The following is a 22,239-nucleotide window of genomic DNA, read 5'->3' on the forward strand; positions in this document are numbered from 1 at the left end:
CTCTGTATTCTCTACAGTTGGTTCTTGTGTTATAAATGTTATGAGCAACAGATTAAATGATGCTGAGGAATGAAAAAAGATTCTCGTTATAAATGGTTACCTAGGATTCTCATTATAGATGCTTATCTAGGTTTTCATAAATGGGAACGTAACAATATCTTCCAAATATGGAGTCCTTACTGTTGGCTAGGAGCCAAGCCAGGTCTGTTAAATCTGTAGCATATCTTACTGGGTCTCAAACATCTTCCATGTCATGGCACACAGAATTACAATTTACAACATCTTCCATGTCATGGCACACAGATTTACAACCGGAGGATGCCAGTCCCCTCTGGTCATGACTGGTATATTAGTTTGCCAGGACTCCCATAACAAACACCACAGACTGGATGACTGAAAACATGGAAAGGTCCAAGATCAACGTGTCAGTGGGGTTGTTTTCTTCTGAGGCCTCCCTTCTAGTCATCTTCCCCTGCCTGTATCTTCATATGTCCTTCCCTCTGTCTTACTCTCTTTTAAGAACACCAGTTATATGGGATCAGCCTACACTAATGTTCTCATTTATTCATCTTTTCAAACACAATCCCATTCTGAGATGCTGGGTATTAGGACATCAACGTGAATTTGGCGTAGGGGGACACAATTTACCTCCTAACAACTGGCGTCTGAGTGAGGAGGGGAGCAGTATCTGGGACGCACCTTAGCCACTGGAAACATGTCTAATCTTAATCTTCATGACATTCTGATGAGATGAGTAATTATTATGCCTATTGGACAGATGAGGACATGGAGCCCAAAGAGGAAGTCTGTTGCCAAATGTCATACAGTAAATGGTAGAACCAGAACTAGGGCACAGGCTGTTAAAACTTTAAGCTGGATTTCTTATTCCCAAGGTTAATAGAACCAAAAGAAAATGGTAATTTTCTTATTAAATAAGTAATTTCTTATTTATTATTAAATAATTTATTTCCTACTTATTGTTATTAAAAATTTCTTATTTAATAGGAACTTACTAATTAAGTAATGTGACCTGCTTAATGTAATAGAACTTTCTGACTAAAATTGAGGGTCTATGTCTGAAATTATAGCATACTTTTCTTTTTTTAAGTGGAGACGGAGTCTCACTATATTGCCCAGGCTGGCCTCAAACTCCTGGCCTCAAGCAGTCCTCCCACCTCGGCCTCCCAAAGTGCTGGGATTATAAGCATGTGCCACCCGAATACAATTATAACCTTTTTATGTTAAAACAATAATAGTGAAAGTTATGGCCTACAGAAATTCAGTAACTACCATATCATCAGTGTTTCATTACTATTGATTTAAGGCTTAATTAATAAGCAAATGTGGCACATATACACCGTGGAATACTATGCAGCCATAAAAAAGGATGGAAATCATCATTCTCAGCAAACTAACACAGGAACAGAAAACCAAACACTGCATGTTCTCACTCATAGATGGGAATTGAACAGTGAGAACACTTGAACACAGGGCAGGGAACATCACACACCAGGGCCTGTCGTAGGGTCGGGTGCTGGGGTAGGGATAGCATTACGAGAAATACCTAATGTAAATGACAAATTGATGGGTGCAGCAAACTAACATGGCACATGTATACATATGTAACAAGTCTGCACGTTGAGCACATGTACCCTAGAACTTAAAGTATAATGAAAAAAAAAAAAAAAGCTTAAGCAAAATTTTCCAGTTGGATAAAAGTTACTAGTAAGGTGAAATGTCTTAGTTAACAGGAGCCTCTGTAAGTGAGCCCTTTTTTCAAATTTTTGACCGAGGATATTTTAAGTTTAGGGTAGGTTTGTTTTATTTTCGTTATCCTTATAAACATTAAGGTAAAATTTCATCTTCAGTTTCTAAACTTAAGCCTAAATTCTTAAGAATTGAAAGAAAACTCTTTGTCTTGCTTTTGTAAATAGCAGCTCTCAAGGAGTGACCTCTAAAAGAAGCTGGAATGTCGTGATAGTTTATCGTGCTCTCAAATTCTTTACACATAATTAAGCAGCAAAAGACTTTAATTGACTGGAGTGTGTGTGTGTGTGTGTATTTATATATGTATTCCATTCTAACTTGAAACATAGTACATCAACAGCTTTTAAACCAAAGCTCATTTGATTGCATTTTTTTTTTTTTTTTTTTTTATATATAGGGTCTTGCTCTGTCACAGGCTGAAGTGCAGTGGCATGATCATGGCTCACTACAGCCTCTTAGCCTCCTGAGTACCTGGGACCACAGGCATGCACCACCATGCTCAGCTAATTTTTAAATTTATTTTAGAGATGAGGTCTCACTACATTGCCCGGGCTGGTCTCAAACTCCTGAGCTCAAGTGATCCTTCCACCTCAGCTTCTCAGTGCTGGGATTACAGACACAAGCCACTTTACTCAGCACACATTCTCAGTAATACAAAATGTAGGAATTTAAACACATTTTGGTAACAGCAAGGGATCTTAGCTTTTTTACGTGAGTCTGAAAAGTGGTACTATATTCAGTGTGAAGTGTGAAAAAAGGAAAAAATTTGAGCAGGGGTCAGGGTAGAAAACTTTTATTCTGAATTCCTAATATCCGTAATATGTCACTTTAAATATAATTTAAAGATGATTTTCCAAAAGAATAGTTTGGGTCTTGGTTTTAGTTCATTCATATTATTTTTATCCTTGTTAAATGAAAAGTCAAAACTGAAGCTTCCTTAGACTAAATCAAAGTTTAAAACTACATTTTAAAAATCCACCTCTCAAGATAATTTTAGTTTGATTAAGTGGCTTCTGGATAAATGTTTCTTATAATCTTAGTGTTTGAAGGGCAAAGGCAGTCTTATTACAAAAATATGGGCAAGTATTTAACTGATTCTGAACCTATTTGTATGTTTAATCTTTGCAGCCTTTCAAGGTAGAGTCCTTGTGTTATCTCAGAGTATGAAATCATAATTGTGCTTTGACTTCTGGGGAAGGTATTGAGTAAAAAGCAGCATACAGAGGAATAAGGTTGGAAGGAAGAATAGAAAAGAATGGGGGCCCCAAATTTGTGATTTACCCACTCCAAACCAAGAGAGAAAGCTGGGTGTCATTCTTGAAGGAGCCCACCTCACCCCCACACCCAATTCATGGCCATGTTATGTCAGTTTCACCTTGAAATACCTTTTGAATCCATGCACTTCTCTCATCCTCACTGTACAACATGTCACTTGGCTGGATTCCCGACAAAGACCTGATTGATCCTTTCTACTACCTCCTGCTGGGCTTTCTCCACTGGAAGTGGTGATCTGTTTGGGCTCACCATTGTACCCTTAGCTTAGGATCAAAGAGTGCCTTGCTAAATGAATGGATTTGCATTAGTTATTAAGATGAATATGACCGTGTCTCTGCTCTGCTTAAAATCCTTCTACAGTTTCCCTTGGCCTTTAGAATAAAATCTCCAATCCAACTTCCTCTTGGGACTCTCTTCCCCATTCTCATTTCCAGTCATGTGGGTTCCTTGCTGTTCCCCAAACATAGTCAGTTCTTTCCTGCCTGAGGGCTTTGTGGCGGGTGGTTTCTCAGCCTTGAAAGTTGTCTGCCCTTACTGTGATTCGTGACTACTCATCTGTCCTCTAACCTCAATCAAACCACCTTGTCACATCCTCTCATGGCACTCTCTACACCTTTGGCGCAGATGTCACTGTTTTTACATCACGGTCTCTGTCTCTCTGGCTATGCTGCAGCCACAGCTTCCCGGCCCAGGACCATGGGTTTGTTGCTTGAAGATACTGGCCCACAGGTACAAAGCCATATTATAGGGTGACTTAAACATGTCACCTGCAGTACTAGGGACCCAGTTTCTGGCCCCAGGCCCAGGAGATGAGAAGTTGGGAGGTGACAGAACATGGTATGGGGCAGAGAAAAGGAGATCCTGTCTTCATGGCTCAGGTGTTTAACCTAGGCTACTGCTAGGTTTTACCGTTTGCAAAAACATTACAATAGGACTCTTTTTTTTTGTTTTTGTTGTTGGTTGGTTGGTTGTTTGAGATGGAGTTTCGCCCTTGTTGCCCAGGCTGGAGTGCAACAGCACAATCTCAGCTCACCGCAACCTCTGCCTCCCGGGTTCAAGTGATTCTCCTGCCTCAGCCTTCCTGAGTAGCTGGGATTACAGGCATGCGCCACTATGTCCGGCTAATTTTGTATTTTTCATAGAGACGGGGTTTCTCTATGTTAGGTCAGGCTGGTCTTGAACTCCTGACCTCAGGTGATCTGCCCACCACAGCCTCCCAAAGTGCTGGGATTACAGGCATGAGCCAGGGTGCCCAGCCTTAGAATGGGACTCTTTTTAAGCTGACTTCATGTACCACCCACTTATTTGATCCAGTGTGAATTGGCCAATGTGATTGTGCCAGTATTTTTAGTTCTATATACACATAATTTGAATCATGACTCAAGATTCTAATTAAGGAGAGAAACTCTTGTAGTTAAACAATAAATAGCTTTAATAGAGTTTTTTTTTGTTTTGTTTTGTTTTCTTGGAAGAAATTCTAAGTGGAACTTAGTTTGGGTCTTCTAGTCTGTTCATTTCTTAGGGCAACATTGAATGATAGGATTTTGGAGTAGAAATGGGCTGAGGCCGAGTAATTAAATTGCCTCCATTTAGAGATGGGCAGACGAAGTGTGGTTGGTGACATCCAAGGTCAGACTAGGCTAGTGTGAAGCAAAAGCTGGAATCCAACCAGACCTTCTGGATTCCAGAACAATGTATTCCCTGCTGCTTTATGCCCCTATGTTAAGTATTTAATTAGCATGAGTTGAAACTCCAAGTCAGCAGTTTTTAGCACTGATGAACTCATTATTGTTCTCTGATCTTTTTTGAAGACAAATTTTATAATGTGTCATTCATAGAGCCACATGACCCTGTTTGGCAGAAGGCATTGAGTCAAGCCAGACCTCACTGAGCCTTTGCAAAGGCAGTAAGTGGAACAGCTAGTTGTGTGCCATCTGCTAGTGAAAGGGAAATGAGATTATTCTGGAAGCCCAGGACTGACTCTAGATCTCTTAAGGTTTCTGGATCTCAAGGACAGCAACCCTCTTATTTATTCCTCAGTTTTATTAGTGTTTCCAGTGTAGCAGTGTCACTTCCTCTAAACAAGACATAGCTTCTCTTCTTATAATGCCAACCTTTCACATGTCATTTGGAATCAACCCTGGGTTGGTGGAGCCTAGGGTAACCCAACTGTAGTGGACTTTAGAACGTTTTTACACTATGTATTTAAATATGGATGTGTCTGATATTCAGCAAATTAATTTCAAGCCAAATGACGTGTCACACTCAAGAGCTAGGATGGGCCCAACTGAGAGGCTGCCCTGATTTTCTGAGCGTGACCTGGCTGAATTCCCTCGCCTCTCCTGGCAGAGAACAGACATTTCCCTTGCTTTCCTCCCACTGCCTGCTTCTCAGCTCGAGCTGGGAACAGTGAGTGTTCAGGTCTTACTGGGTCTCAGAGATTTTTCAGATGAAATGCAAAATGAGAATAAAGGGAGAGCCCTATTGCTTCCCAGCTCTTTATGGTCTCTGGATCTCAAGGACAGCAACCCTCTTATTTATTACTGGGTTTTATTAGTGTTTCCAGTGTAGCAGTGTCACTTCCTCTAAACAAGAAACAGCTTAGGCCGGAAGTGATGGCTCAAGCCTGTAATCCCAGCACTTTGGGAGGCCCAGAAGGGCGGATCACGAGGTCAGGAGATCGAGACCATCCTGGCTAACATGGTGAAACCCCGTCTCTACTAAAAAAATACAAAAAACTAGCCGGGCGTGGTGGCGGGCGCCTGTAGTCCCAGCTACTCCGGAGGCTGAGCCAGGAGAATGGCTTGAACCTGGGAGGCGGAGCTTGCAGTGAGCCGAGATGGCGCCACTGCACTCCAGCCCGGGCGACAGAGCAAGACTCCTTCTCAAAAACAAACAAAAAAAACAAAACAAACAAAAAAAAAAAAACAAAAAAACCCCCAAGAAACAGCTTATGCCAGCCTTTCATGTCATTTTGGGTCAACCCTGGGGTAGAGCCCAGACAGACCGGGGGCCCCCAAACAGCTCTGCCACTTGCTGTGTGCCGGTCACAGAATCTCTGTGACTCAGTTTACTTTCTGGTAAAATGGGACTCTTGCAAGCACTGACGTTGAGGTAATACTCATAGGATGACGGTCAATAAATGAGACGATGTTTTTTAATATTAACTAGCTGAAAGACTGGAGGCGTCCCTTCACTCGAGGCGCTGTTTCCTCATCTGGAAAACGACAAAGCTGATCCCAAAGGCCTCTTCAGCCCTTTTCAGCAGACAGTCCCGTGGGTCCTCACTCTAAGGCATTACTGAACATTGAAAACTTGGTCTCTCTTTCACACACCTCTCCCATTCCCCATCTCTCAGTGGTGGTCTAACCCGCCCGGCCATCCCCTTCCCTCTCACTTCTCATATCCATTTGGAAGCTGCAGATTGCTGAGTTTCCAGGTCTTTAATCTGCGCCCTTTGCCCTTGGCCCGGGGTGAGGGGCCGACCTGTCTCAAGGTAGGCGCACTCCGCGCTAGGATCCATCCTGGGGCGCCCGGGCCGTGGATCTCCAGGTGGGAGACAGGAGGAGAGCACAGACGTTCCGGCGCCACCCTCGGACCCGCCGGCTTTTCCAAACCTCTTGAGGAGCCCGAGCGCCCTCTCGGCCCGACGCTGGGAGGCTGCCGGCGGACCTGGGACCGCGCCGGGATTGGGGGTGGTGCGGGTGGTCCTCGCTTGCCGCGGGGAAAGAGCTAGCCTTGCACACGCCGGCGCCGGGAAGGAGCCCAGACCGAGGGTGCGTGGTCCAGCACCAGGAGCCCTGACCCTCCAACTCCTCGGCCCCCATCAGGCCAGACCCATAAGGAGGCCCCAGAGCGGAACCGGGAGACCGCAGCGCCACGCCCTGGGGCGCCACCCTGCAGGCGTGGGCGGGCCCGGGACTGTCCCCGCTGGAGGCGGTGGGGGGGATCCAGAAGTAATGAGATGCTAATGAAGCGCGAATAAAGCTCCGGCGGCGCCCCGCGCCCCTCGCAGAAGCCACACTCCGCGGCACTCCAGGCGCACGCCGGGGGCCGTCCCGCATCCCAGCATCCCCGCCCGATCTCGGCGTTTCCGACCCCGCCCTCCCACCAGCTCAGACCGGGTTACCAGCCCGGCAGGAAGCGGCCCCTCCCGGTCCCGGAGCCGCCGGTAAGTCGTCCAGCGGAGCCGGCTGCGCGCCCCGCGGCTGCGTGGAGTGAGGTGGGTGCGCTTCCGGGGAAATGCGGCCGCGGGCGCTCGGGAACCACGCCTGGCAGGTCGGACAGGTCTTCCCTCAGCCCAGCCTTGCTCACCCCGCGTCCGGACTTTGTCGTCCAGAGTGTCGGGGACCCCCACTGCTGCCGCCCGCGGACCAGCTCCCTCTCCATCCTTTCAGACCGCTCCACCTCTCTCACAGCCTTTGTCCTGGCGTTTCCAGGCTGGGTCGCCCCTTTCTTCCCTTTCGCCGAGGTCTTCCTCCTTCCACTCTCCACCCCCAAGAAAGATCTTTGCCCTTCCGTCTTAAGATTCCGTCTGCCTTCGTCCGGGCGGCCCGCAGCGGGAGGCTTTCATCTCTTGTCTCGGCGCGGCGGGCTGGGAACGGAGGGGCAGCTGGAGGGTGGAGGGGCCAGAGCCCCAGAGACGTGCCCCAGCTGCTGCCACTCACCCTCCCTAACGCTGCCATGAACACCCGCCTCCTCCTTACCCTCTGATCCCTTCCGGGACCCGCGTGAGAAACCCCCTCGGGCACCCTTCAGGTGGCGTGGGAGGGGGCGACAAAGCGAGGCCTTGTCTCCGGAGATTCTTGGGAGAGCGCGCCCGGGCGCACAGGGGGCGGGGCGGGGTCCATCCGGGAGGGGGGAACCTGGGAGGGGCGAACCCGGCTGCAGTCGACCCCCAGCCCTACCCACGGCCCCCTGGAGCAGGGCACATTCACAGAGGAAGTGTTTTGACCACAGTGCATCAGAAATAGACCCAGGCGTCTGTTCCCCAGTCAGTCGCAACATCCTCCCGCCGTTTGTTGAGGTAGTTTGGTGGTGGGAAGTGGAACCCACGCGGACAGAGGCTGTTTCTCTGTCAGGAGGCAAGCACGAGTGCTGAGGAAAACTTTGCCCTTGCCATGAGGCACTTCTCACACCCAGCGTGGCACTGAGGCCATCGAGGGGCGCCCAGCACAGGGACGTATGGAGGGAGATGGGGCAGGATGTGTGCGCAGCAGCTGGGGTTGTGGGTATCAGATCTGTCCATGTGTTGCATGCAAAGGCAGCTCTGTCCTCTCCACATCTAAGAAATCCCCCCACGCCCTGATTCCAAGGCCTAAGGAAGGCAGGCTAAGAATTCCTACCCAACGGCTTGGAGATCCCTGGACAGGGAGGCTGAGCTGGAGGCTCCCCTGGTGTCCCATCTGCCCAAGACTAATGTTTTTCACTTCCAAATTTGGCAAATTTCACTTGTGAGTGGACGGGATAGCAGCTGTCTCTGGAGCAGATGCTGGCAGGGGAGTGGGCTGGGAGGAGCAAAGCCAATCACTGGTGAATCCCGAGCTCCCTGGGGACACCAGCCTGCTCTCTTCGCCTCCCCTTCTTTTTTATTTCTTCTGTTCTCCAGCCTCTTCCCCTTCTTTTTCCACCTCTCCAGCCACTTGCCTCTGCCCAGCTGTTGCCCTCCCTGGGAGCCCCAGGGAGGCCTCCATGGCTTCACCCACCTCCACCAACCCAGCGCATGCCCACTTTGAGAGCTTCCTGCAGGCCCAGCTGTGCCAGGACGTGCTGAGCAGCTTCCAGGAGCTATGTGGGGCCCTGGGACTGGAGCCCGGTGGGGGGCTGCCCCAGTACCACAAGATCAAGGACCAGCTCAACTACTGGAGTGCCAAGTCACTGTGGACCAAGCTGGACAAGCGAGCAGGCCAGCCTGTCTACCAGCAGGGCCGGGCCTGCACCAGCACCAAGGTGGATACACAGTGCCTGGGATGCGGTGTGGAGAATAGGGGGAGTCAGAGGAGGGACAGGATGCCATGCCCTCACTGCCCTGTGTGTTCACAGTGCCTGGTGGTAGGTGCCGGACCTTGTGGGTTGCGGGTTGCTGTGGAGCTGGCACTGCTGGGTGCCCGAGTGGTGCTGGTGGAAAAACGCACCAAGTTCTCTCGCCACAACGTGCTCCACCTCTGGCCCTTCACCATCCACGACCTGCGGGCACTTGGTGCTAAGAAGTTCTACGGGCGCTTCTGCACTGGCACCCTGGACCACATCAGTGAGCACCACGTGGTGGCCTGGAGGGGGGGGTGAGCCTGGGCCTAGAGGCAGGCCAGTGGGGAAATGCTGGGCCAGCCAAGAGTCGAAGTGGATAAGATCCGTATCAGCCAGGTGACCTTGAAGATTCAGGTCCCCCATCTATAAGTGGTCTTCTGGGCTGAGTGATCGCTACAACCTTTTCCAGTCTGACTGGTACATGGGGAGCTTGTGCTGCCCTGGGGTCCCTGTTCCTAATGTCCTCTCCCTTCCAGGCATCCGGCAGCTCCAGCTGCTTCTGCTGAAGGTAGTATTGCTGCTGGGGGTGGAAATTCACTGGGGTGTCACTTTCACTGGCCTCCAGCCCCCTCCCAGAAAGGGTAAGTATTTCTATGCTCCCTGGAACCTCCCCTCCTCCATCAAGAACTTGGCCAGTATCTGAAAAGGGTAGGCCAGGAGTGGCCTTTTTTGTTTTTGTTTTGTTTTGAGACAGAGTCTCGCTCGCTCTGTCACCCAGGCTGGAGTGCAGTGGCACAATCTCGGCTCACTGCAACCTCTGCCACCCAGTTTCAAGCGATTCTCCTGCCTCAGCCTCCCGAGGAGCTGGGATTATAGGCATGTGCCACCATGCCCAACTAATTTTTGTATTTTTTTAAGTAGAGATGGGGTTTTGCTATGTCAGTCAGGCTGGTCTGGAACTCCTGACCTCAAGTGATCCACCCGCCTCGGTCTCCCAGAGTGCTGGGAATACAGGTGTGACCCACCGCGCCAGCTAGAAGTCTCCTTTTCTAATAGTGTGGCCTTGGGCAAGCAACTTTGAGCCTCAGGTTGAGCATTTGCAAAACAAGAATAGCGCTTCCTTCCTTACCTGCCTTCCATGGCTGCTGTGCAGGTGTAATCTGATAGATAATACATCATTGCTTTCTAAACCAGAGAGCCCTTTATACATGTTTTGATGATTTCACTAGCTTGCCCTGAGAGTATAGGGGCTCTTACGACTTCTACACCTTTGTGCCTCTCATACCCTCTGCCCCAGGGAGTGGCTGGCGTGCCCAGCTCCAACCCAACCCCCCTGCCCAGCTGGCCAACTATGAATTTGACGTCCTTATCTCCGCTGCAGGAGGTAAATTCGTCCCTGAAGGTGAGTGATCACTTCCCTCAAAGAAGCCAGCATCTCTGGCACCTCCTGGGCCTTTCTAGATTGTTATAACACCCTCCTCCTGCCGTTGTTCACCTACTGCCACCTCTAGGCTTCAAAGTTCGAGAAATGCGAGGCAAACTGGCCATTGGCATCACCGCCAACTTTGTGAACGGACGCACCGTGGAGGAGACACAGGTGCCGGAGATCAGTGGTGTAGCCAGGATCTACAACCAGAGCTTCTTCCAGAGCCTTCTCAAAGCCACAGGTCAGGGACCCTCTTGCTGAATTTCCCCTCCCCTTGCCTGACCGTGGCCTGGCTCCTGCCTCTCCCTTCCAAACCTGTCCTCGCTGCAAGGAACTCCACACTTTTCTGTTTTTTTTGGTCTCAGCCGCAAAGGAGAAGGAAACTGTCCCCTCAGGGATTAAGCAGGCACAGCCCTAGTTGACCACCCAGCATGAAAAGTCCTGGAATCTCTCAAAGATTAACCTGTGTATGGGAGTTCTGCTTAAGTGGTACTTCAAGAAGATGCCTATGTTTACTTTGGCTTTGCACTGCCATGTGACCAGGTGGTGCAGATCTCCCAAATGCCACCCCCTCCAAGCTTCCCTCTTTGCTCTAAGCCCTCAGGCCTCCTGGGCCTGGGGCAGATGGTTGTTTGTGTCATCAGGACTCATAGGGTTCTATGTGTGGAGCACTCACTGCAGCCTCAGCTGGGATCCCAGCTCAGAGGTCTGGCCGTGTTGGGATGTTTGGGGAAGGTGATACATTATCAGGAGACATATCTCCTCTCCCCTGGCCTGTACCCCCAGGCATTGATCTGGAGAACATTGTGTACTACAAGGATGACACCCACTACTTTGTGATGACAGCCAAAAAGCAGTGCCTGCTGCGGCTGGGGGTGCTGCGCCAGGTGAGGCCCAGTTCTGGCCGGGAGAGGCAGGGTGGTGAGCCCCGGGAGGCAGAGGCTAGGCTTGGACATAGTCGACACCTGGGTGTGGGGACCCCGTCCTCTCCTGCCTTTTGTCCTGGCATTAACTTCACCTCTAAAAGTTCTCTCGGCCAGGCATGGTGGCTCACGCCTGTAATCCCAGCACTTTGGGAGGCCGAGGCAGGTGGATCACCTGAGGTCAGGAGTTGAAGACCAGCCTGGCCAACATGGTAAAACCCCGTCTCTACTAAAAGTACAAAAATTAGCTGGGTGTGGTGGTGGGCGCCTATAATCCCAGCTACTCGGGAGGCTGAGGCAGGATAATCATTTGAACCTGGGAGGTGGAAGTTGCACTGAACAAAGATTGTGCCACTGCACTCCAGCCTGGGCAACAAAATGAAACTGTCTTTAAAAAAAAAAAAAAAAAGTTATTTACCCTGGGATTTACAAGGCAACAGAAATCATATTCTGGGCTAAACACCTTATACCAGCCACAGTAGGTATGTGTCAGCTCCCTGAGGACAGGCACTTTTGTCTCTTTGTTGCTTGCTGCTAATTGCCAGTACCTGGAACAGTGCCAAATACATAGTAAGCACTCAGTATGTATTTGCTGAATGAACGAATTAGTTGAGTGCCTACCATGTGCTAGATACTGTGTTTAGAGTTAAACTTGCATTGTGTCATCTAATTCTCATGAGTACCCTGATAAATTAGGCATGTTGTCTCTAAGTGATGGACAAACTAAAGCTCTTGAGTTTGTAGCAAGTATATGACAGTAGTGATATAGGCAGAACAGCCTGGGACCCCAGCAGCAGGGTGAGTGCTGAGGAAAGGGCTTTGAGAATTCCAGCCTACTGGAATTCTAGTCCCAGCTCAGCCTTCAACTGCTGTGTAGTCTAGGGTAGCCCCTTCCTTCTCTGGGCCCCAGGATGTGCACCTTCTGCGCCCAAGGGGGCAGCACTGGCCCACTGACCCTGCTCTCAGAGTTCTCTGAGGTTCTGCTCTGTTGACCATACAGGACTGGCCAGACACCGATCGGCTGCTGGGCAGTGCCAATGTGGTGCCCGAGGCTCTGCAGCGCTTTGCCCGGGCAGCTGCTGACTTTGCCACCCATGGCAAGCTCGGGAAACTAGAGTTTGCCCAGGATGCCCACAGGCAGCCTGATGTCTCTGCCTTTGACTTCACAAGCATGATGCGGGCAGAGAGTTCTGCTCGTGTGCAAGAGAAGCATGGTGCCCGCCTGCTGCTGGGACTGGTGGGGGACTGCCTGGTGGAGGTGAGGGGTTCAGGAGGCACAGGAGTTTCATGGTTAGGGGAGGGAGGTTAGCCTAGTATGGAGGAGGGGATAAAAAGGTCTGCCTGTGGAGGGGAGGAGCTAAGGGCTGCCTGGTGTGGGGACGGCCCCTTCTGCCGTGATCTTGGTGGGTGTCTGGGCTTGGGATGCACTTGTTGGATTCTCCCTGAGCTGCTTCCTATTCCTCTGACACTGCAGCCCTTCTGGCCCCTGGGCACTGGAGTGGCGCGGGGCTTCCTGGCAGCCTTTGATGCAGCCTGGATGGTGAAGCGGTGGGCAGAGGGCGCTGAGCCCCTAGAGGTGTTGGCTGAGCGGTGAGACCTGAGTTGAGGGGGGTGTGGGCAGGGCAGGACATGTGACAAGGCTCAGGAAGAGGGGAAGGTATGCTGGGTGAATAGATGGAGAAAATAGGCAGAAGGCCTGGCAGTTCCTGAGAGATGGGTGCTGACAGGTGCCCTCCCATTCATGCCCCTGCCCCTTACCCTCACCCCCTCAGTGAGAGCCTGTACCAGCTTCTGTCACAGACATCCCCAGAAAACATGCATCGCAATGTGGCCCAGTATGGGCTGGACCCAGCCACCCGCTACCCCAACCTGAACCTCCGGGCAGTGACCCCCAATCAGGTCAGACCCCCGGCACCCCCACCAGGCTTCCCAAGCCAACCCCCTCCCCCCAGGTCAGGCCCTCCCTGCCCAGTCACTGCCCTTTGGGGTCAGTCCTACCCCTGGCAGGCCCTTACCCCTGGACTGAGGGGCTGTGTGGCCAGCCTGCCTTGAGACCTGAGCGGGGCTGCTGTAGGTACGAGACCTGTATGACGTGCTAACCAAGGAGCCTGTGCAGAGGAACAACGACAAGAGAGATGCAGGGATGCTAACCACCGGTGAGCAGACCCTCTTCCTGAGCGGTGACCAAAATATGTACTACCCAGTGAGGCCCAGGTGGCCCCCGCAAAGCAGCTGCAGCCTCAGGACAGGAGCAGCGTGCCGGAGCACTCGTTGTTGGCTGGTGGGTTGGTTGGGGGCCTGCTGGAGGAACAGAGGGGCAGCACCGCACAGGCAGCAGTGGGCTGCCAGTCTGAGTGGAAGCGCTTCAGTGTTTTAACCACCGCTACAGCCACAGTGGTGCTAGCAATCTCCCCTGCTCCCAGTTTAGTCTGCTGCCCTCTATGTGGCCAGTTGCGATTTCACTTTATTCACTCCTCTACTTTATTCCAAAGAGATTTTTTAAAAAGAGAATTGGGATGAAGGAGGGCCACTGACAGTGAGCTTTAGGCTGGTGCCCTAGTAGAGGTGGGTCCCTGGCTCCTTGTCCCCTACAGAACCCCCACACCCAACAGCTGGGTTCTCTATATGCCTGGAATGGGCAGAGGGGACCTTGGGCACAGCACAGCCTTCTCTCCCAGGGTCGGCAGGCGGGTCGGCAGGCACCCAGGAGGAGCTGCTACGCTGGTGCCAGGAGCAGACAGCTGGGTACCCGGGAGTCCACGTCTCCGATTTGTCTTCCTCCTGGACTGATGGGCTAGCTCTGTGTGCCCTGGTGCACCGGTTGCAGCCTGGCGTGCTGTGAGTCCCTGGCAGACCCACCTCTCTCTCATGATCTCAGTGTAGGAGTTAGCACATCCAGTTGAGTCCTAGAGATAGCGTGCTTCCTTGCATCTGCCGACAGTCTTGTGAGACTCTAATGCGTTCAGATAGTGGAGAGCTTTGTGAATGGCACAGGCCGCCAAAGCCAGTAGTGTCACTGGGTTGGGCACTGGGTAGCAGAGACTGCACACCTACCTTCAAGCCTTCTTGTACCCCAGCCACTGCTTGCCGTCCCTCCCCTCCTGCTGCCCCTTCTCCCCTCAGTGGGGCTAGGTTCTTGTCTCTAGTTGGCTTTTCTCCCTGACACCCCACAGGGAACCCTCAGAGCTGCAGGGGCTGGGGGCTCTGGAAGCAACTGCCTGGGCACTAAAGGTGGCAGAGCATGAGCTGGGCATCACACCGGTGGTGTCTGCACAGGCCGTGGTGGCAGGGAGCGACCCACTGGGCCTCATTGCCTACCTCAGCCACTTCCACAGTGCCTTCAAGAGCACGGCCCACAGCCCAGGTGACTTGAAAGGAAGGCGGGCGGGATAGGTGGGATGGGGAGGTGTCTGTGTGTGTGACAGAGAGAGAGAGAAGGCCCCTTTGAGGGCCAGCTTGAGAGAGGTGTCCTGGGTTGGAGAGTGACTGTCTGTTCTAGGGGTACAGTGTTGGCACCCCCATCCACACTAATGCCCTGGCTCTCCCTGCAGGCCCTGTCAGCCAGGCCTCCCCAGGGACCTCCAGTGCTGTATTATTCCTTGGTAAACTTCAGAGGACCCTGCAGCGATCCCGGGCCAAGGTGAAGAGTCTAGGCAGGGCTGGAGCTGAGCAGGGAGGAGTGGGCGGGGGGTACCCAGTGGAGATCCTGGAGTGATGGTGAAGATATTCAGAACGTGGCAAGGACTGGGAGCTCAAAACGTCACACTCAACTGTTAGGACTTATTGCAGGAAAATGCAGAGGATGCTGGTGGCAAGAAGCTGCGCTTGGAGGTAAATGCAAGCAGGGGCGGGTGGGTCTCCTACTGCCCATTTTATCCCCTTTCCTGATACTGTCTTCCCGATTTCTCATTGCCCCCATCCCAGGTCCTAAAACTCCCCATCCAGCCTCCCTGCCTAGTCTCACTCCCCTTCCCTTCAGCCCCTTCTGTTCATCTGTACGCATCCCCTCCCAGCTGGCCCTGCCCCTCTACCCTCCCTGCCTGAGCACTTACCTCCTTAGATGGACGCCGAAAGCCCAAGTACTGAGGTGCCACCTGACCCAGAGCCTGGTGTACCCCTGACACCCCCATCCCAACACCAGGAGGTGAGAGCCAGGGCCTCGTGTGCAGGCCGAGGCCTGGGGAGGGCAAGGCGGGGACATTTCATGGGAGGGAAAGAACTTTGGAGCTGGCCTTGGCTCTACCTGACCCCGTGTCCTGGGGGTCCATGCAGGCTGGTGCCGGGGACCTCTGTGCACTTTGTGGGGAACACCTCTACGTCCTGGAACGCCTCTGTGTCGACGGCCATTTCTTCCACCGGAGCTGCTTCCGCTGCCACACCTGTGAGGCCACACTATGGCCAGGTGGCTACGAGCAGCACCCAGGAGATGGTGAGTGGGCCTGGGAGACCTCCAGAGAGACTCTTGGCCTGGTCCTGCCTGGGGGACAAAGAGCTTGAGGTAGAGGGCACAGGGTGGAAACAGGCTCAAGATGGCACTTCGTTCTCTGAGCTCAGGGTCTGCTCTTTCCCTCCAAAGCTCCAGATATGCGGTTCTGAGGAACAGGAGGCTGGCAGAAATTCACCCGCAAATCTGTCTTGTTTTCCCTACCTTCCTTCATAAACTTGTTGCGTGTCTGGGCACTGGGCTGCCCACACTAGATGCCTCCTCTCTCTACCCTTCCCAGGACATTTCTACTGCCTCCAGCACCTGCCCCAGCCAGACCACCAAGAAGAAGGCAGTGATGGAGGCCCCGAGAGTCCGGTAAAGACTGTGAAGGCATGTGTGTGTACTGGGGCATGGGAAGAGGAAGAGGGTCTCATCAAACCAGCGCTCTGCTGGGGGTAACTGAACGTCTTCCTCTACTAGCATGTAAGCTCTGTGAAGGCAGGGATGCCTGTCTGCTTACACTTCTTGTTCTCTCAAGTATCTAAAACACAGCCGGACACTGTTCGTAAACAGTTTTAAGCAGATGAATGCCAAGGCTCACTTTTGCTCCAAAGGGGTAGCCTCACCCCGCAACCTCACCCCACCCTGGGCAGGTCACTGACCAGACCACATGGTGGCTTTTCCAGGAGCTCCCCACACCAAGTGAGAATAGCATGCCACCAGGCCTCTCAACTCCCACAGCCTCGCAGGAGGGGGCCGGTCCTGTTCCAGATCCCAGCCAGCCCACCCGTCGGCGGATCCACCTCTCCAGCCTGGAGCGCCAGCGGTTGTCCTCCCTTAACCTTACCCCTGACCCGGAAATGGAGCCTCCACCTAAGCCCCCCCGCAGCTGCTCCGCCTTGGCCCGCCACGCCCTGGAGAGCAGCTTTGTGGGTTGGGGCCTGCCAGTCCAGAGCCCTCAAGGTAATTGCCATCCTCGCAGATGTGCTGATCCAGGATGGGACAGGGTGGGAGCACTGTCTTCCTGCAGAGGAATTCTGGGGAATACAGAGGGAAGTTGTGGGGATCCCAGGCCATGGCAGCCTCTCCTCTGCTCCATTCTTCTCAGTTCCTCCCATGCCCCAACACACACATTCAGTCTTCACCAGACTCGCAGGGCCTCCGTCCCCACCATGCTCTTTGTTGCCTGACTGGGGCAGGTGCTGGAGGCAGTAGAACTTCTCAGTTCTTCTTCTTCTCAGCTCTTGTGGCCATGGAGAAGGAGGAAGAAGAGAGTTCCTCCTCCAGTGAGGAGGAAGAAGATGTACCTTTGGACTCAGATGTGGAACAGGTGAGTGGGCCAGTGTGCAGCCACGAAATGCTCTCCAGCCCACTACAGGAGAAACCTGCACTGCACTCCGTCCTCTGCACCCTTCTCTTGGAATGTCTTCTCACTCAGCCTGTCATATCTCTGGCCTCCACCTTTTCTATCAGAGCTTACCCCACTTCCAGCACGGGTTCTTTTCTGCCTTTCCAAACAACACTCCTATCCACCAGGGGGCCCAGGCCCTATCCCTGACTGGCTCGATCCTCCCATAGGCCCTGCAGACCTTTGCCAAGACCTCAGGCACCATGAAGGACTACCCAACATGGCGTCAGACTCTGCTGCGCCGTGCGAAGGAGGAGGAGATGAAGAGGTTCCGCAAGGCCCAGGTGAAGCCCAGGGGTTCCCAAAATTCTGATGGGGTCAAAGTTCTGAGTTCCTCCAGTGCTCTGTTCTTGAGCAACCCAGAGACTCCTGGGTATCCTGTCTTGTACCCCTCAGACCATCCAACGGCGACTAAATGAGATCGAGGGTGCCCTGAGGGAGCTAGAGGCCGAGGGCGTGAAGCTGGAGCTGGCCCTGAGGCGCCAGAGCAGTGAGTGATAAGCTAGGACACCCCTCTGCCTCCTAGCACTGTGTTCAGCTCCATGCTCCAGCCCATAGGAGTCCCAGTGGCTATGCCACACAGCTAACACATACGTGTGACACCCTGCTCTCCTGTGGCCCCAAGCCTGTGACTCCTTTGGTGCTGGCTGGGAACCTCCTGACCACCCCACCCATCTTCCTTCTTCTCAGGTTCCCCAGAACAGCAAAAGAAACTATGGGTAGGACAGCTGCTACAGCTTGTTGACAAGAAAAACAGCCTGGTGGCTGAGGAGGCTGAGCTGATGATCACGTAAGGGGAAGGGGATGGTGACAGTGGCCCTCGGGCCAGGCTCCAGCCCCTTGGGCACCCTAGACAGCTCTGCTTCTACAGTCCCTGACCTCCACAGGGTGCAGGAGTTGAACCTGGAGGAGAAACAGTGGCAGCTGGACCAGGAGCTACGAGGCTACATGAACCGGGAAGGTAGGTGAAATGTGGGGAGAGGCAGACACATCCCAGGGTTGTGTCATGCAAGCCTCATGATCTCAGATACTGACCAAGCAGCATGGTCCTCTAGTCTGTGTACCTCTGAGACAATTCAGAAGGAAGCCAGAGGAGGGGGCTGCAAAGCCCCTTCTCACTTCAGTTCAATCAGAGCTGCACAGTTGGCTTTTATACAGGATCTCCTTCAAAAAAAAAATAGTGCTGCTCAGTAGTGCTAGAAAACCACTGGTGTTGGCAACCGTCCTAATTTGGCAGCTTAGGAAACAAAGCCCGGGTTATAGAAATCACATAGGCTGGGATTAGGCTGTGGTTTTTCCTTCTTCCCTGCCTAGTTCCCTGTTCTCTAAGCTTTGTCTCCCCCGTTTTAGAAACCCTAAAGACAGCTGCTGATCGGCAGGCTGAGGACCAGGTCCTGAGGAAGCTGGTGGATTTGGTCAACCAGAGAGATGCCCTCATCCGCTTCCAGGAGGAGCGCAGGCTCAGCGAGCTGGCCTTGGGGACAGGGGCCCAGGGCTAGAAGAGGGTGGACTGTCTGCTTTCGTTCCCACAAGGAAAACACCTCACCCCAGCACAGTGCCACCCCTGTTCATCTGGGCTGCCTGGCAGAGAGCCTTGCTGTTTACAATTAAAATGTTTCTGCCACAAACAGGGCTCACGCTGCCTACAGGTGGGAGGTGGGGGCATGTATGGGGACAGGAGATGTGTAGGAGCCTAAAGGTCCGTAGTGTGACAGTCACACTGACCCCTGGCTCCCATTGCCTCTACAAGTAAAAAGGCAGAACCACTAAAGTGCCAAGCTTTATTGTTCTTTAGTTCTGTCCCCCTCCTGCTGCCCCAGGAGTAGGGCTGGCTGAGGCTCTGGGCCCAGGTCCTGGGCCTCCCTTGCCCTTCCTAGCACATGCTGGAGCTCAGCGTGGGCCCTATATAAGCCATTGACTTCCTGCACGTGGAAGAGGTAGAATGCACCTGCCCACAGCACCAGCCCTACGCTGGGGGTCCAGAGCAGTATGGCAGCTTCCCTGGCCCCTCCTCCAGCCGCCAGGACACACAGCAGTGCCAGGAGAAGCAGCCCCAGGCCAATCACATAGCTAGCGAAGGCGGCCCACCAGCGAGCCTGAGCCATGCCCAGACCCAGCTCCGTCCAGGCCTCCTTTAGCACACTCATCAACGGCGACCTCTCTGCTGGTCCTACAACAGGGCAGGGCAGTGGGGCAGGAGAGAGTCAAGAGTGGAAGGGCTGCTTCAAGCGGGGCAAGGGCCAAGGAAAGGGTGGGGGTGACTCACTGTGGGTAGAGTTGGGGTTCTGCTGTGGGGGGCTGTGCCTCACAAACAGAGTAGCCATCAGGGCTTCATGATCGGAGAGGGGGGTGCCGCTGTAAGGGTCGTTGCCTGTAGTGGTTTCAAGACTCTTACAGGAGATGTAAAACCCAGAAACTGCCTAGGAAAAGTAAGGGCCAGAGAGAAGCTTATATATGAGGGCCTCTTCCCAGAGAACCAGCTCCTGGCTACCCCACTTTCCAACCATCAGTGGTCCAAGACTAGACTAGTTGAGCAAAGGATCTATACAGGTTGGTGGTAGACAAAGAGACACAGCGGATAAAAGTGTGTTGAGGGGAGGAGCCCAACCTTGTAAAGCATGTAGTCAATGCGGACACCAAAGGGAAACGGCTTTAGCTCCTGCTTGTTGACGTAGCAGTTCTTGGGTACCATGGTGTTGCCTTCTTCAGAGCCCTAAGGGAATCATTGGCTCATGCTAGGATGTGGGGAAGGAGGAGGGAGAGAAGCTGGGGATATAGGTGGGGAAGTAACAGGCAAGTCCTCTCACCTTGAAGTCCCGAGTTTCAAGGTAGGCATCACGAAGCCCTGTCCACTCCTTCAGCAGGCAGCAGCCCAGGTCTTCTGGGTGCATGTTGAGGTCTCCACACAACAGAACCACGTCTGCCTTCTTGGATGTGTGGCTGGGGAAACCAGGTTGGTGAGGCGGGAGTTCTTCCCTCATCAGCTCTTCCCCATAACTGGGGCCTTGTTCACCCCCAGCCCCTGGGTCCCATCCCACTTCCCCTTTCAAACCCAGGCTCACACACTGGATGAACTGGGCCAGTTCCCAAGCTTGGGCCACGCGATGTGCTAGGTAGATGTCCTTCCGTCGATTGTATTCGGCATGGAGCTGAGCAAGACAGATGAGATCACAGCAGATAAGACTGAGGGTCCCAGGGGTATGTCTGAATCAAGCCTGTGTCTGTCACTTGGCATGGTGTTTGGTATAGAATGGATAAGCCTTGCCCATTGCTTCCTTATAAGATCTTGCCCCCACACCTCACCCCCAGGCATTAGAGCTAGAGGAGTACCATCTCTCTGTCCCAGGACTGGGCTGCATGTCCCAGCCCTAGGCACTGCCAGTTTCACTCACATGGGTGACATAGGCGTTGAGCACCATGCCGCTTAGATGGAGCACCAGCAGCCCCACAGCCTTCCCACTGAACCAGTCACCATGATGGATCTGCAGGCAGGAGGAGACAGAAACTCAGGGCACCACCACCATCTTTCTGCCCAACCCCTGCAGCTCTCAGAGAGCTGCCTCCTGTACCTTGTATTACTGGAGGTGGTGAAGGGAGGTGGAAAAGGTCAGAGGTCTGGCTTACCATGTAGGGGTAGCCATTGAGGGTATAGACATGCTGGGTGATCTCCTGGATTGGGTGTTTGGAGAAGACACACAGGCCACTGCCAATTATTCCGCTGAAAGCCAAGCCCTGCTTAATAACCAGAAAAACAGGGAGAGACACCCAGCCCTCTTCCCCTCCCTTCTCTTCCAGCTTTGATCAGCTATTTTTTTCTTTTTCTACTGCTGGGACTAGCCCTAGAACAAAGGCAACAGCCTTTGGAGGAGTATATGGCAGCCAGAAAACAAAGCTGAAATGGGCTGAAGTCATAGGACCTTCTTGGTTCACCCTTCCCCTTCTCACATCCAGAGGGAGAGAAGGCTGGAGGAGACTGGAGGGTGCAGGCAGGATACGGAAGGGCTGGCAGGGCCAAGAGCCTCCTGGGATGAAAACAGGCTTTAGGCCCGTGGGCTTCTCACCTCCGGAAGTGGTGTGCAGCTGGGTAGGTAGGTGACAGCTTCTGTCTCAGGTACTGGAAGTCCTGCTCACTCCACACCTAAGGGAAGCGGTATGTCTGCCTGGCCTTTCCCCAGGGGGAAGGTCTGCCCCCAGGTGCCCTCCTTCCAGCCTGGGTTCCACATGGTGCTGCACAATCTCACCTCCTCCAGCAAAGCCAGGTCGAAGCTCTCCTGGTTCAGAAAGTCGCCCAGGCGCCTCATGCGGTCGGCCCGGTGCTTGCTCAAGTAGGGGATACCCCTAAGGAAGGGAAGAGCGGGACAGGGGAGGTGACCGCTGGGACCACCGGCGCTGGGGCCAGATGTGGACTTTGGAGGTTCGGGTTCCCCTACACCCTGAGATCGTGGTGCGGGATGGGGTGAGGAAGGCTGCATGGGTGCGACCGGAAGGCGGCCCCCAGACCGCACTCCGCGGACGCACTCACCAGCAGTTGAGGTTGAAGATCCGCAGTCGCAGGGAGAAGTTGGGCTTCATGGCTGGGGCACACCCAGGGGCGCAAGGCGGCTCTAGCTCCCCAGCGACGGCCGCGGTGGGGACGGGAGCGGCCGGCGGCGCCTTCTCTCCGGGCCGTTCCTTCCACGCAGGCGGCGCGCACAGGTGGGCACCAAGCTCGCGTGGCTCAGGCCGGGCCCGACTCCCGCGTTCCCCCGGCAACCGGCCGGCTGGTCCCAATCAGGCGGGCTGCCAACCCGGAAAGACGATCCGCTGCCGAAATCCGGGTGCCCAGGCTCGGCGAGGGCCGCGCGCGAGGACCCTGGGGGTCCGCAGAGCGCCCCCGGGTGGGCGGCTCCCGGTTCCTTTTCCTCCGTTCGTCCCCGGCCGCCGCCGCCCGCGGGCCAGCGGCCCAGCAACAGGCGCAAAGTTGAGGAAAGGCCCGGCCGCCACGGGCCGCCCTCGGCCCCGCCTCTGGGCCCCGCCTCCTGCGAGCGGCGGAGGCGGGGCCGCGCAG

General features: G+C 53.6%; 2 protein-coding genes across 6 annotated transcripts in view; one reads left to right on the forward strand and one right to left on the reverse strand.

Annotated features, from left to right (window-relative positions):
* MICAL1 (microtubule associated monooxygenase, calponin and LIM domain containing 1) overlaps positions 1-18,820 on the forward strand; it is a 22,189-nt gene extending 3,369 nt beyond the window's left edge. The window contains exons 1-25 of one of the 5 annotated variants that reach the window (XM_017878717.1): positions 6,968-7,213; positions 8,681-8,991; positions 9,085-9,292; positions 9,546-9,650; positions 10,307-10,411; positions 10,521-10,676; positions 11,222-11,322; positions 12,359-12,616; positions 12,833-12,948; positions 13,131-13,257; positions 13,433-13,514; positions 14,037-14,196; positions 14,532-14,722; positions 14,910-14,998; positions 15,148-15,189; positions 15,419-15,502; positions 15,631-15,787; positions 16,083-16,174; positions 16,471-16,747; positions 17,026-17,114; positions 17,363-17,476; positions 17,589-17,682; positions 17,883-17,982; positions 18,080-18,153; positions 18,543-18,820. In XM_017878717.1, coding sequence (XP_017734206.1) covers positions 8,734-8,991; positions 9,085-9,292; positions 9,546-9,650; positions 10,307-10,411; positions 10,521-10,676; positions 11,222-11,322; positions 12,359-12,616; positions 12,833-12,948; positions 13,131-13,257; positions 13,433-13,514; positions 14,037-14,196; positions 14,532-14,722; positions 14,910-14,998; positions 15,148-15,189; positions 15,419-15,502; positions 15,631-15,787; positions 16,083-16,174; positions 16,471-16,747; positions 17,026-17,114; positions 17,363-17,476; positions 17,589-17,682; positions 17,883-17,982; positions 18,080-18,153; positions 18,543-18,691 — 3,228 coding nt within the window. In that variant the 5' untranslated portion in view covers positions 6,968-7,213; positions 8,681-8,733 and the 3' untranslated portion in view covers positions 18,692-18,820. Of the gene's footprint in view, positions 1-6,967; positions 8,992-9,084; positions 9,293-9,545; positions 9,651-10,306; positions 10,412-10,520; positions 10,677-11,221; positions 11,323-12,358; positions 12,617-12,832; positions 12,949-13,130; positions 13,258-13,432; positions 13,515-14,036; positions 14,197-14,531; positions 14,723-14,909; positions 14,999-15,147; positions 15,190-15,418; positions 15,503-15,630; positions 15,788-16,082; positions 16,175-16,470; positions 16,748-17,025; positions 17,115-17,362; positions 17,477-17,588; positions 17,683-17,882; positions 17,983-18,079; positions 18,154-18,542 lie in introns of those variants that run through there. The other 4 variants (XM_017878719.1, XM_017878720.1, XM_017878721.1 and 1 more) reach the window with 4 other exon arrangements.
* A 136-nt stretch (positions 18,821-18,956) lies between these two features.
* On the reverse strand, positions 18,957-22,237 carry SMPD2 (sphingomyelin phosphodiesterase 2). Its single transcript, XM_017878723.1, has 10 exons — positions 21,715-22,237; positions 21,434-21,530; positions 21,254-21,330; positions 20,817-20,910; positions 20,585-20,674; positions 20,259-20,341; positions 20,000-20,132; positions 19,801-19,905; positions 19,459-19,612; positions 18,957-19,362 (listed from the first exon to the last, which is right to left on the reverse strand). Exons 1-10 carry the CDS (start codon positions 21,762-21,764, stop codon positions 18,974-18,976), a joined length of 1,272 nt encoding a protein of 423 aa, XP_017734212.1. The 5' UTR covers positions 21,765-22,237; the 3' UTR covers positions 18,957-18,973.
* Between the last annotated feature and the right edge of the window lie 2 nt (positions 22,238-22,239).

The sequence above is a fragment of the Rhinopithecus bieti genome, unplaced genomic scaffold (genome assembly GCF_001698545.2).
Source record: "Rhinopithecus bieti isolate Rb0 unplaced genomic scaffold, ASM169854v2 scaffold_11508, whole genome shotgun sequence".
Classification (NCBI taxonomy): domain Eukaryota; kingdom Metazoa; phylum Chordata; class Mammalia; order Primates; family Cercopithecidae; genus Rhinopithecus; species Rhinopithecus bieti.